At 38.3% G+C, this 14726-nt stretch overlaps 1 protein-coding gene across 1 annotated transcript in view; it reads right to left on the minus strand.

Annotated features, from left to right (window-relative positions):
- Positions 1-2541: 2541 nt before the first annotated feature.
- The window catches only part of LOC131894166 (SHC SH2 domain-binding protein 1), a 42056-nt gene continuing 29871 nt past the window's right edge, over positions 2542-14726 (minus strand). Inside the window, exons 9-13 of the mRNA XM_059244371.1 lie at positions 8550-8681; positions 7105-7223; positions 4846-4932; positions 4379-4520; positions 2542-3069 (exon numbers count right to left, since the gene is read on the minus strand). Of these exons, the coding sequence (XP_059100354.1) occupies positions 2756-3069; positions 4379-4520; positions 4846-4932; positions 7105-7223; positions 8550-8681 (794 nt within the window). The 3' untranslated portion in view covers positions 2542-2755. The remainder of the gene's footprint in view (positions 3070-4378; positions 4521-4845; positions 4933-7104; positions 7224-8549; positions 8682-14726) is intronic.

Here is a 14726-nt window from a genome sequence, read left to right on the forward strand (position 1 = left end):
TCTGGTCACCTGATGTCACCCTCAGAGGAGGAAGTTTTGGCAGTGGTTTCGGGGTTCCCGTGGATCCCGAGTTCACGGATGCTTAGGCGCAGCAGGGCTGTGGACGGGAAGTCACGCGCATTTGACAGCTGTGACTGGGTCTGGATCATGGTGGGAAATGACCCTTGTTTGATTGACAGGGGTGACTGGGGTCCAGGTCATGATGAACTCTAACCTGTCCCTGACCCTGTTCCTAAAACGCAGTCTTAACCTCCCTCCTCCACTTCCTACCACTGGTGCCTACTTTCATTTGGCTTATGACTCTCAAAGCCAACATTCCATTTGCCTCGCCTCGCCTACGTGGCATCTCTTCTCCCCTTCAAGGATGAGATCTTTGAGGAGGTCTTTGAGGAGCAAGGGTTCAGGGCACTGTTTGTCCGGCATCCATCTGCTGTTGGCTTGGTCTTCCGGTTACACACTCACAAGTCAGATATTTTCCTCCCTCACTGCCTCGGCAAGTGTTTTACGAACAAAAATTAAATGAGACAATGCAACTGAAATGCACAGGCAGAAGTGTGAGCCTTTGTGCTTGTGGTTGAGACGAGCTCTCAACTTCATGTTCCTACTACTATGCCTGCAGATTGCTGACTTCCTACCAGCCATGATGGACTTATCCCTCTGAACAGTAAACCCAAATAAACATTTTCTGTAAGTTCTATCGGCTGTGATTTATCATAGCAACCTTAATCCTGAACCCCTGACCCCAACTCTAACTCATAACTAAAACCAAATTGAGATAATCTTACCCTAGTCAGAAAGGCTATAATTTAAAAAAAAAAATCAAATAACAAATGCTGGATTTAAGGCCCATTTGACAGGGACTTATATTTGGTAGTGGGGAAAGACTATGGTATGAAGCAATGTTATGTGTCTATGTAACTGCCCTCTAAGTATTTGTTATTAAGCATACTTATTACTGCTGCTATCAATTTTGGTTATGGAGAAAAACTATTTACATCAAGACTCATAACCAGTTAAATGCCAATATGTGATTGTTAATATGACAAGGGGCCCAATGCTCAAAATAGCATCATAAGCATATCATCCCGTCCAAAGTTCAGGGGACAACACTGGGGGAGGACCAGGGACAATGCTGACACCATGATCAGTAATCATAGAGCAGAACGTAGAGATGACTTTAGCGCCATAGTCATGGCAATGTTAAGTCTAGGGTAATGGTAATGGTGCTATTAACACTCTTTAATACAAGAAGTAGACTCAACTGACTCTTACCTAGGATTTTACAAACCTTTCCTCCTGTCTCACAGCTCTAAGAGATCTTTGGGAAAGGGGTATTGCTAGAATATACAGGAGGTAGATTACCTGAAGGTGGAACTCCATGAAATAGCTTCCATTCACAATGGGGTGGGACTGTGCAGTGGTGTAGCTCTTTTGGGTCACCTACACAACTCCAACTCCTTACCAATCTAGACTTGTGTGGAATCATTAATTTGGTCAATTGACAGTGCCTTGTCTGGGGGCAGTAGAGATCTGTTCACATCTCCCCATGAAAAATAAGCAAAAATTAATGACACACACAATCTTTTATATTAAATACAAAAAAAGTATCTACTGATATTTTGATTAAGAAAAATGACCAGAAGGCTGAGGATTTTGCTTGGTAGAGTGCTTGCCCAGTACACACAAAGCCCTCAGTTTAATCTCCAGAATCACAGAAAACAAGGAATAGTGCTCCAACTCAGTGGTCTTAGTGTCTGGGAGGCTGAAGTGGGAGGATCAAGGACATTAATGGCTACACAGTTTTGTTTTGTTTTGTTTTTTTTGAGCTGAGGATCGAACCCAGGGCCTTGCTCTTGCTAGGCAAGCGCTCTACCACTGGGCTAAATCCCCAACCCTGACTACAGTTTTAAACCAGCAGAGGTATACAAGATAATGATTTAAAAAGAAAAGGTTGGACGGGGGGAGGGGGAGCAGGAATCATAAAGAGGGGAAGAGAATGATGATTAGAATACTATAGCAAAAGAAAGATGCTTTCTTATTAATCATTTATATTCAATACTGGCTCTGAACACATTTCTGTTTCATAACCATAACCTGTTAGTTAGTTCTGTTTTGATGACAATACATTTCAATATAAAAATGTATCCCATCCAAGCTAGGTATGGTGACATGTGTTTTTAATCCTAGCACTCAGGAGGCAGAAGTAGGTGGATCAATATGAGTTTGAGGCCAGCATGGTCTATACATTGAGTTCCTGGACAGAAATGGCTATGTAGGGACCCTATCTCAAACAGACAAAGGAACACTGTACACATGACATCTACTGCATGCTTGTTCTCACATCTTGCATCTCTTTCATTTTCAATGCTAAAGTGTACTTTCAGGCTTAATATGGGAGAGTTGTGCATTTAAGAAAGCATACTTTTCTAGATAAGAAATCTCCAGTTAGTTTCCTTTCTTTTTGTGAGGGAGCTGAGGAGGAATGCTGGGTATCGAACCTGGGGCCTGGGCACTGGGCATGTTAGACAAATGCTCTACTAATGAGCTACATACACAGCCATATTTTATGTTTTTGTGGCTTTGTCACAAAGGAGTGCTTTGTAGATACAAGTAAGTACACATTTTACACAAGTTCAACCAAGTACATATTATATAATAGACAGACATGAAGCAAATGAAGCAAACTACATAAGCAGCATGATTGTTAGGATATGTTCAAAATACAATGTTTTGTGAGCTACTGATATCATTGTAGCTAGTAAAGAAATGTGCCAAAACTCCCTTTGCCATTCCACTTAAACTGGTTTCCCATAATTTCAATAAACATCTCCTGTGACATTATGTTGTCATCAGCTTGTATAATCCCAAGTTCGCTCAATCGTTTCTTCATCCGGCCTTTTTGCATGGAAGTAGCAAGCAGTTCATTTATAATTTCACAGTTTCCCTTAGCTTGGTCAGAAAATTCAGCTGTGGCATAAAGCTCCATTTTGCTAGCCACACACTGAAACATTTCTTCCAGATCTAATCCTTCAGTGGCACCCGCCTCTTTATTTTTCTGAATTGTATTGTCTGAGGAAACAAATTATAATGAAGTTAAATGTACAGTCTAAACCAACAAGGGGGTATTTCTAACACAATCTGTTATGCTCAAGTATTTTCTGCCAAGAGGTTATAACTGGATTTTACTAATTCTTCACTATAAGAATCTCAATGAATCTTCTTGAAAAGTTTCATGACACTAATAGGGTCACCAATTTTAAATTTTGTTTATCTTCTTCATCCTAGAATCTTAGTCATTGGACAGACATTTTCCTGGAAATTTACTATCTGCTAAGCTCTGCATTGGGAGCTAGGATGCAAAGAACAATGTAACAGTGCTACTTTTCTTAAATGAACTCTCATTCTACCAGCTAACTGACTGCTGTCATGATTTCCATCCTCAAGAGGGTACTCACATGATTACTAAATGACAAAAAAGATTTTGCATTATCACCGAGCAATGCAATTAAGGCTATTTAAAAGTTTTTCCCCCCTCTAGCTGGTTGCTGAAGAGGAACTCAGTAATAGGAAGTAGATTCTTCCACCAGAGCTTTCAAGGTACGATTCTATTCAACATATATCTCAATTTTACCCTGCTAAATCCTGAGTAGGATGGACCCTGAATGATGGCAAGGCATATTCTTTAAACTGCCTCAAAATCTCAATCGGCACACCAATACTTTATACTCCTTTATGACTGATATTTAAAATTGGTTTACATCAATGACTTGAAATTCACACATTTCCACTGTGTGCACTCACCTTTACTGCCAGGAAGCTGGCAACAGGGAGCCAGTTACTTTTAACCAAGAAAAAGCAAAGGTAAACTCTAATAAACTTTGGGCAAAAGCAACTTTCAACCTGGAAAATTCTTTTCCCACTTTCATTCTTCACAAATACGTACAGAAGCTACTATATTTCACACACTGACAAGAAGCCAAAAAGGGACTTTCACTGAACCATACCAAAGCTCTAAATGAACAGATCAACAAGTCAAATTTGAAAGTTTCTCTCATACTTAGATTCCACCAAGCTTCCCTTTATGACCAAGCATATTTAATGTTTGTTTGCTTGCTTGTTTTTTTGAAAAGTGACCTCTGACTCTCTGTAGCTTCAATTCTCACGTCCAAGTGTTGGGACTGAACCTACAGTTTTGTGCACGTTAGGCAAACACTCTACAAGTTGAACTCTATCGCCAGACCTCCAGCAACATTTTTGAGGAAGAAAAACTAAAGTTCTCACCAGAATTTACTGCTGAAATACAGTAAATTAGATCTAGTTTTATATTCAATTAATAAGTACATTACATATTTTAATTAAATTAGTAAATATAGCATACCGCTAGTTTCATCTTGGGCCTTTTCCTGTAGATCACAGAAAATCGTAGGCTTCACCAAAACAACACCATAACCTTCATTGTTATGTATGATGTTATTTATCATAGAAATTTTGGGAATATCATAATGTTCATCAAGGAAGTCCTGTAACATTGAAAACAAGTATGTTAAGGAATTGTCATATTAAACAAGTTTCACAAATTCTTTGCCTTTCCTCACACTATTTCTAAAAATGAAAGTACAAAAGCTATGCTTATTAGTAAGTTGTAGCACTGAGTTCAAAGTAAGTGTTGCTGCTATTTCTGCGCATCTAAAGATACAAGACTTTAATTACTATTATTGTCCTTAAAGTTTATGTACTGTTTATACTTTACAAAACAAAATAACAAAACACAAGATGAGAAATATACATAACTTTTTAGGTGAAATCATTCTAACTTTTAGAAAAAATGTTTCAGTTAATACTCACCTTAATAAGGATCCCTTCCTTGCAGTGATGGATCCCATTGTCAGTCAGGGTACACTTACTCCCAGGATATATTTCTATACCAGCACCCTATAAAATATGAAGTACCAGCTTTAAAAAGTTAAGAATAGGGGCTAGAGAGATGGCTTAGCAGTTAAGAGCACTAGCTGCTCTTCCAGAGGACCCAGGGTTTAATTCCTAGCACCCATATGGTGGCTCACAACCATCTTTAAGTCCAGTTCCAGGGGATCTTACACCCTCTTTCTGGCCTCCCTCCACGAGCACCAGGAACACATGTGGTGCACAGACATACAAGCAGGCAAAACAGTCACATACATGCAAATAAAATATTTAAAAAGACACGATTATAAAGGTTTATTACTATTACTTCTTGGCCTTTCAGATGGGATAAATGCAAAATATATTGTTTTAAGATAACTTTTATTAGGTCTTTCTTTCACATTTATTTATTTTGTGGATGTGCATAACTTCACACACACTTGTGTGTGTGTGTGTGTGTGTGTGTGTATACATGCCATGGTGTACCTGTGGAAATCATAAGACAATTTGTAGGAGTTGGTTTTCCCCTTCTCCCATTTTGGTTCTCAGGGACCAAACTCAGGTTTTCAGGTTTAGTAGCAAGCATCTAACCCACTGAGCCATTTTGCTGGCCTTTATTAGGCAGTTCTAATCCATATTGCCACCAAGCAATATTGGGGCACCAAGCAATACTCCAATGATGAGCAACTTTTGATAACTAAGCACTTTCAAAAATCACATTCATGAAACTGAAAAAAAAAAAAAGGTTCATTTACTAAAATGCTTGCAACATAAGCATGAAATGTTTGGATCCCAAACACATACATAAAAATCCAGGCACAACCGTGTGAACCTGTAACTCCAGTGCTGTGAGGACAGAGACAGGAGGATCACTGTCCAGCCAGACTAACCGAGCTCCAGATTCATTGAGAGACATTACCTCAAAAATAATATAGAAGTGATCGAGGAAGAGATTCAACATCATCCTGTCTTATATGCATGAGTACATGAGCACACATACCCCTACACACACATACCCACACATCACACCAGAGACAAACAGTAGCACATATAAAAATCACACACAAACACTTATAAAGATGTACATTACAAAGAGTAAAGAGTGCCACACATACATTTTCATTATAGACAAATCAATTTTCTAATTACGTCAATAAATTTATTTAACAATTTTGTTGTGTTAAGATGTAGTTATTCAAAATGACTCTCAACAAAGCCTACAGTGGCTCATTCTCAGTCAGTCCATCACATGGACCTCAACCCATGCACATCTGGGCAGCAATAAATGGACAAAGGTTTAAAAAAAAGAGCACATGAGGTTGGGAGGGGAAAGTGATAAAGAGGTAGGGGAGGAAATGGAGAAGAGGGAAAAGGAGGTGTATATATGCATGCATGAAATTCTCAAGCACTCAGAGTAACAGCTTCAATTATTAGAATATTTATAAAGTTATGATCTTTTAAAAGTATTAAGAAAAGTATTTACGTATATACATACATACATACATGCATACATACATACATACATATATATATATGTCTGTGTAGGAATGTGCATGTGTGAGTACAGAAGCCCAGAGTCCACAAAAAGGGTGTCAGATCCTTTGGAGTAGGAGTTACAAATAGTTGTTGGTCTACTGACATGAGTGTTGGGAACTGAACCTGCGTCATCTTCAAGAGCAGTAGATTAGTTCTTAGCCATTGGGCCACCTCTCCAGTCCCACCAGGGTATAATCTTAAGGGTCTGTATTTCTTTTATTTCTTTTTTTTTTTTTTAAAGATTTATTTATTTATTATGTATACAGTATTCTGTCTGCATGTTTTGCCTGCAGGCTAGAAGAGGGCATCAGATCTCATTATAGATGGTTGTGAGCCACCATGTGGTTGCTGGGAATTGAACTCAGGACCTTTGGAAGAACAGGCAGTGCTCTTAACTGCTGAGCCATCTCTCCAGCCCAGGGGTCTATACTTCTTAAGGTCATCATAGGGAAAGTTAGACAATCATTTTCTCTTCTAGTGCCTTGTTTATAAAATGCTATAGAGGTCTTATGTTTAATGACTTCCTAAATTTTAGGTGACTAGGAGATTATTAATGTCTGAATTTCCTTGAAGAAACAATAGATTTACAACTATTGGTATCTTATTTGTTTTATTTATTTTGAACTTAAACACCCTAACTACTTCTTTCCAAAGACAAAGCAATACCTTGGCACCATATACATCTGAGTTCTTCATGAAAAGTTCCGCTGATGTGCGTACTGTGACTCCTGTAGTTTCACATTGCAGTACACAGTTTTCCAGTGTGGTCTTGCCATGGTGAATGACTGTAACAAAAACATTCATTCAACTACTTTAAGTGATATATCAATATCAGAAACAGCTTACAGCTAACATTAGATGTTGTGATAACTCTTTATAGAAATATCTCTTGACCCCCCCAAAAACTAAAGTTTTGATGAACTTTGCAGCCAAGTTAATAACAGGTGCTGAGATCATCTAAGACTATGTACTTAACCCATCTTGTTGTATATTCAGCCTATTTAAATTTAATCTGCTGTCTTGGTCACTGTTCTATTGCTGTATCATGACCAAGGCAACTCTTACAAGAGAAATAAGAAAAAGCATTTAATCATGATCATCAGGCAGCACACAGGGAGGCGTGGTGCTGGAGAAGTGCTGAGAATTGTGGATCCTGATCAACAGGTAGAAAGCAGGCAGAGAGTGAGACTCAGCCTGATGTGGGCTTTTGAAACCTTGAAGTCCATCACCAATAAAACACTTCTCCAAAAAGATCACACCCCCTAAGCCTTCCCAATAGTCCACCAACTGGGAACCAAGCATTCAAATAGCCAATGGGGTCCATTCTCATTCAAACTACCACACTGGCCTTTATAGATCAACAAACAGCTTTGCTGGGTACCTTGGAAAAAGAAAAAGGATCTTGAAAACAGGTGGATACATATCCAATAAAACAAATACTAGAACAACATTTTGGTCTTTTCGGTGTATCTATAACAAAATTCCTCACAAACGATTGTAGTGTATGTAAACTCAGAACAGCATGGTATCTGATAAGACCTCCCTAGATATGTCTCAATGTAGAGGAGGAACTGCGTATAGAAGGGGTACATGTATCAGCAAGGAAGAGTACAGAGTTACCATGTTCATTCTTATAAGAACATACTCTCAGGGGAACTAATCTGCTCCTACAAGACCTGTATCAATCCATTCCTGAGGATAGAGCCTCAGTAATCTAACTACCTACTACTAGGAAACATGTCCAAAAAAGGGTCTACCACTTTAAAACTATTATACTAGTACTAGGTGTAGTGAAACATGCCTATAAACCCAGAGCTCAGGAGGCTGAGGCAGGGCTGCCATTTGCCATGATGGCTAGGTTCAGAGTGATAGCCTGTCTTAATAACCAAACCAAACCACAACAAGAAAACACTAATAGAAAAGAAATGAATAAGTTTTCAAGAATAAACTGAGTTATTTTTCACTATGAGGATTCCTAAATTTTCATGATATGCACATAAAGTATTAACCAGCCCTCCATATATCCAAGTAGTATTAAATTTTGTCTTCCATGAAAAGCCAATTTTTCTCACAAAGCTCAGAACAAATACATCAAATATCCAGATACTTACCTAAGATTCCTTCTATAGAATCATGCTGGATAAATTTTATGCTTGAAATTTTAACATCCATACCCGTGCAATCCACAAAAGTATCTCCTTTGCCCCTCTTTTCTATGACAATATCATCTGGTAGACCATATCCTAAGGAAGAGAGAAAAACACTTAAGTGAAGAGAACTGTCTGTAGCATGAATTCTAATTGGTCTTAATAAAAACCTGGAGTCAGACATCAGGGTGAAAGCTGAAAGTTCAAAGAGGCAGAGCAGCAGTCATGAGAAAGAATTCTTACCTCTAGGAATCCTCAGAGTGATAAGGGGCCTGTGCTCTTGTCTCCATCCTGCCTTATCACTTCCTGTTTCCTCCTCCTAAATGCTGGGATTAAAGGTGTGTGCCACCACTGCCTGGCCTCTAATGGCTAGCTCCACACTTTGATCTTCAGGCAAGCTGTATACCTGTAAGCCTCTGAGTGGATATCAATCCTTTAACCTTTTTGAGGCTAATAATAAATAAATAAATGTCTGCATATGACATTTAAAATGTTTAAGTTTTCAGCAGTGAACCATGAACACGCCTAACAGTGACCTTTGAAGTCTCCAAAAGGATGATGGGGTCCCACAATGAGGATTCCACCTGTATTATGATAATGTTACTAAGCTGACAAACACCACCCAAAGATCGGCTTTGGACTACAAACTGCTCAGGATAATCTCGAGGTGGCTAGCTGAGATGATCCAGCCTCACAGACTACTCTAGCCAGAACTTGAGACAAGCCCTGCACTTTCCCATTATGCAAAACTGGACAACAAATGATACAGCTACCTCTCCTAGGACTTGCAATTAACTCAAAATTTTCTTTTCAGGATCCCCTAAAGATGCCTTTGCCTCCAGACAGCAGGAAGTAAACTTAAGAACACGATGCCCACATTCATAAGAGGTGGGGTGGGTGGCTTTTGGTTATAAAGTTGGTTATGGATATTTGTCATTGTTTAGAGTGGTTGGTTACAAGTTGTTATTGGTAATGGTCATGAAAAAAGCTGAACAAAGGACATTAGATTGAGAGTTCTTGTTTTGAAAAGAAAAAAGGGAGCTATAGATATGATAAGCATAGATTATAGAACCTACTTTTAAACCAAAAAAGCAACTAATAGACTTAAATATTTTACACTGATATGGATTTCTGTATATTGATACAAAATTAAGATTGTTTTTGTTAGAGCATACTGTACATGTTTCTAATCTTGTTGAAGGTATTGTACCTATACAGCTCATTTATCAATGTCATGCAAATTCCTAGTCCTAGAAAGTTATTATTACCAACTATTTAGGATAATAAGAAAATGCAGGTTAGTAACTAGTCACTTATTACAATTGAACTTGTAGTCATATCAGGTATGTTTTCAAGGTCAAAGAGATATACTTTAGGTAGACAGATGGTCATCAAAACACTTCAGAGAGCTGCTGACTATGGTATTTAAGATATTTTAATAATATAGGTTCTTTTTTTTTTTTTAAATAACAATGAGACATGTCTGCTCCTGGCAGCAAAAATCTACTTCAGAGAAGATGATGGGCATCGAAGAAACTACATATAGAGTTTACTTTCTTTGTAGTAAGTTAGCCACTGGGCAAGAAAATGACCTTGCCTCAACTGTTGACAGTATGCTGTCCAAATGGGACAAGGACACAAAAGCAAGGCCTGCTAAACTTTGCCAAGGTAAGGTAGGACAGCCCTTTGGAATAACCTGCTTCACAGAAAAGTCCATCAGATATTTTTTGGAAGTTGCTTGCTTGCACTTCCTGTTTACTCAGGTAATATTATTTCCTTCTCAGGTCTCCAATGGAGTCTTTATAGCTATAGTTATAATTATCCTTGTTACCAGATTCAGCAAAGAAATTCACTAAAGAGGTGTAAAGTATATAAGGTTGAGAGACATTAAAAGATAATTTTGGTAATGCAAGTTAGGTTAGAAAGTGAATTAGGCTGCTCTCACCCAATGTGAGGTTGAACTGTTGACCTTGTGTACATCCTACTTCACAAATGAGTCTGTCAGATACGCTAAGCCTATAGGCTGAAGATGATGCCCCAACACTGCGGAGAAACCTCAGGTGACTGTCCAGGCAGCTGGCTGTTTCTGTCAACTCACAATTTTTTTGGAAGTTGCTTGCATGCACTTCCTGTTTTTATTTTTGTTAGGTAACATTATTTCCTTCTTGGGTCTCTGAGGGAGTTGAAGATTAGTTAGTTATAGTTGAAGATTAGTTAGTTATAGTTGAAGATTAGTTAGAATAGAAAGTGAATTAGGTACATTTTGGATTTACCAAAATAGGATAGATAATGGAATTATTTTCTTTGAATTTGTCAAATACAAATGGACTAGACATTGTTTAGGTATTTATTGCTTGTATATATGGTATATAGTTATTGTACTTTTGTATATAGTTTTTCTTACATTAGTTACAACTTTTTTCCTTTTTTCTTTTCATTAAAATAGAAAAGGGGAAATATGGTGGTATTTTATTTGTACTAAAATGTGATTTGTATGTTAATAAATAAAGTTGCCTGGGGGTCAGAGCTATTAGCAAGCCATAGCAAAAGCTGGGCGGTGGTGGTGCACACCTTTAATCCCAGCACTTGGTAGGCAGAGCTAGGTAGATCTCTGTGTGTTCAAGGATATCACCAGCATTGGAGAATACGCCTTTAATCTCAATACCAACCATAGAAGACCTGGAGGTCTATACAGACAGGCAGTGACTAGGAGGTCATGTGGTTGGGTTTACAACCAATGAGAAGGCAGAACAGTAACTCTATAAAAAAGACAGACACACAGAAAGTAGGTCTCTTTCAGAGAGGTAGGGCAACAGCGACAGTGAAGGGTAAGGTTTTTAGCTCTTAGCTATTGCTCTGACCTCTTGGCTTTCATCTCTGTATTGGCTCTGTGTTTCTTATTTAATAAGACGGTTACATCTACATTGTGAATTCTGGACTCACCAAGACAGGATAGATATGGAGTATTTTTCTGTACATTTGTCAATTGTTTATAGACTAGATAGTGTTGCTGTATTTATTGACTGTATATACTGTATACAGTCATACTTATTGTATATAATTTTTCTTATATTAGTTATCACCTTTTTTATTTTAGACAAAAAAGGGGAAATGTGGTGACATTTTGTTTGTGTATACACAAATAAATCTTGCCTGCTGATCAGAGTACAGAGCTAGCCACTAAAGGACAGGCAGTGGTGGCACACACCTTTAAACCCAGCACTTGAGAGGAGGAAACAGGAAGTGATATGGCTGGGAGTAGAGAGGAAGTGATAAGGTGGGTTGGAGACAGGAGCTCAGCCTTTTCAGGCTGAGGATTCGGTAGAGATAAGAAGTCTAGTGGTTGGTTCCTTTACTGGTCTTTCAGTGTTCACCCTGATATTTGGCTCCAGGTTTTTATTATTAAGACCAATTAGGATTTGTGCTACAGAACTGGAAAGTATTACACTGAGTAATCTAGGCCCAGAAAGGAAAACCCATATTTTCTTTCTTGTATACATAGCTTCAAAATTTAGATTTTTTTTAAATTAAAATTTAATTCTCTATAGTGCCAAGAAAGATGCCATGGGCAGACAAACACCGAGGGAAGAGGTAGTAAAACACAGGGACATAAAAGTGGGGGAGCTAGGTTTGGTCAGGGATATGGGGTGCTGGGAAGATAGGAAAAGCTATATAGAAACAGTACTTTATAAAGTAAAAAAAGCTAAAGAATTTAAACTAAAAAAAGCTTGAAATGGAAGTACTCTTCATGTATGGATAATGGTGCTCACAGAAGTCATAAGCTTTGGGGTTGGGGATTTAGCTCAGTGGTAGAGCGCTTGCCTAGCAAGCGCAAGGCCCTGGGTTTGGTCCTCAGCTCCGGGGGGGAAAAAAAAAGAAGTCATAAGCTTTTAAACAAGAGTCCAGTACCAGATGTAGTATACTGTCCTGTGACTTGTTGACCAGAAATGTCTCAGAAGTCCCAAAAACAACACAGGCTATTAATAGTCATTGCTCTCGGTCACTCACCAGAATGTGAGGGTAACATACTTTTGTTATAGGACACAGAGAAAACGATATACAACTATGCAGAACTCCCTCTCTGCTGGCTAGGGTTCACAGTACCAGGAGGTGCTATCCAGGCTGCTAATGGAAAAATCTTATAGTCTCACTCAACTGTGGAACATGCATGCGGTAACACACACCTGCCAGACAGAAAATGCTCACTGATACAATCAATGGTAGCATGACTATCTTGGTAATAGCTAACTGCTGTGGGAATGGATATGGGGCCTACTCCTTTAGATAGATTACATAGCTGGTACTATAAACCTATGGCTGAGAAGCTCATGGGCTCAAAGGAAGAGAATACTACCCCTGTCTCCATATATGAACATGCTGTCAAACTACTTTCCAAACATGATGTTACCCTTTGCAGAGAGGGAGATACATATCTGGTCAAAGTGCTAAGAATATGTGACTGCTAAGTGACATTTATATCATCCTCTGCTGCAACAACCACCATCCAAGGATCAGGAACCATCACAGAAGTCAGGGCACCACACAATTTAATAGAAGACTGGAAAGAGTATTATGAACTGCTGCCATCCACATATGACATGGCCACTGCAACCATAAACAAAGAGCATTTTTGCATGCTTATACAAGACTGAGCTCTTCAGCTTTCCATCTTGGATAGATGAGGTATCCATGAAACTTCATTCCTTCCTGAGAGCCAATGACTGGTAATGATTGCTAGGGTGTGTGTGTGTGTCTTATCATTTTTCTGTAATGGTGTAACCATTAGGGTGCTATGTAGGAAGAAGTGGTTCAGATGGAAAAGAAGGGAGATGATAGAAGGTAATGAGAGAGGGTGAATAAAATCATAACGCAGAGTGTATGTATATGAAATTGTCAAACAAGAAGGAAAATAAATAAGCAACTTTTTTTTTAAGAGTCCTAATAAAGCCAAAGCAATAATGAGTTAAAAAAAAAAGTATCACCATTTACCAAAAACAGCATGGTAGATAAAATCCAGATATAAACCCATGCAGCTACAGCCACTTGATTTTTGGCAAAGATGCCAAAAATATTCATTGTAGAAAAGACAGTTTCTTTAACAAGTGTGCTTGGAAAAAGACATATGCATGTAGAAGAATGAAACTAGATGCTTACTCCTCATCCTGGACAGGGATTAAAGATTAAAACATAAGACCTAAAACTCTGAAAGTGTTAGAGAAATAAACAGGGAAGACTTCAAGAACTATGCATAGGTAAGTATTCCATGTATTCAAGGAGATAAGACTAATAAATAATAACTGCCCTCATGAAATTAAGAAGCTTCCATACAGCAAAGGTCTTTTAATGGAGGGAAAATGTACTCTGGAAAATATTTTCCAGCTATATATTCAAAAGATGGTTAATATATAGGATATTAAAAAAAAAACCCTCAAAATACTAAAACAAAACAAGCAACCCAATGAAAAGTAGGCCATGGAATTGAATAGAGAACGTCCAAAGAAGAGGTGCGAATGCCCAATGAATACCTTTAAAGTATTTAACATTTTAGTCATTAGGGAAATGCAAATTAAAGCAACCCTGAGATTTCATCTCACCATAGAACAACCATCATTAAGACAATGAATGACGCTGGGCAGTGGTGGCGCACACCTTTAATCTCAGCACTCAGGAGGCAGAGGCAGGCGGAGCTCAGACTGGTCTGCAGAGTGAGTTCCAGAACAGCCAGGACTATCACACAGAGAAACCCTGTATTGAAAAACAAAAACAAAAACAAAACAAAAAACCAACCACCCCCCCCCCCCCGCCCACTACCAAAAAAAAAAAAAAAAAGAAAGAAAATGAATGCCAACAAATGTTGGTGAAGATGTGGAGAAAGATAAATTCTTATTCACTGTTAGTGGGAATGTAATATGGACTATGGAAATCAGTGTGGAAATTTCTCAAAATACTAAAAATAGAACTAACAGATGACCCTGCTATACCACTCCTGGACATACACTCAGAGAACTCTTCAAACCTACTAAAGAGATACTTGTTTATCCATATTTATTGCTATTCCATTCATAATGAAAAAAAAAAAAGAGACTAGATATCCATCAACTGATAATGGTATTGTGGTATATATACACAATACTCATATTG

Source organism: Peromyscus eremicus, chromosome 17 (assembly GCF_949786415.1).
Source record: "Peromyscus eremicus chromosome 17, PerEre_H2_v1, whole genome shotgun sequence".
Lineage (NCBI taxonomy): Eukaryota > Metazoa > Chordata > Mammalia > Rodentia > Cricetidae > Peromyscus > Peromyscus eremicus.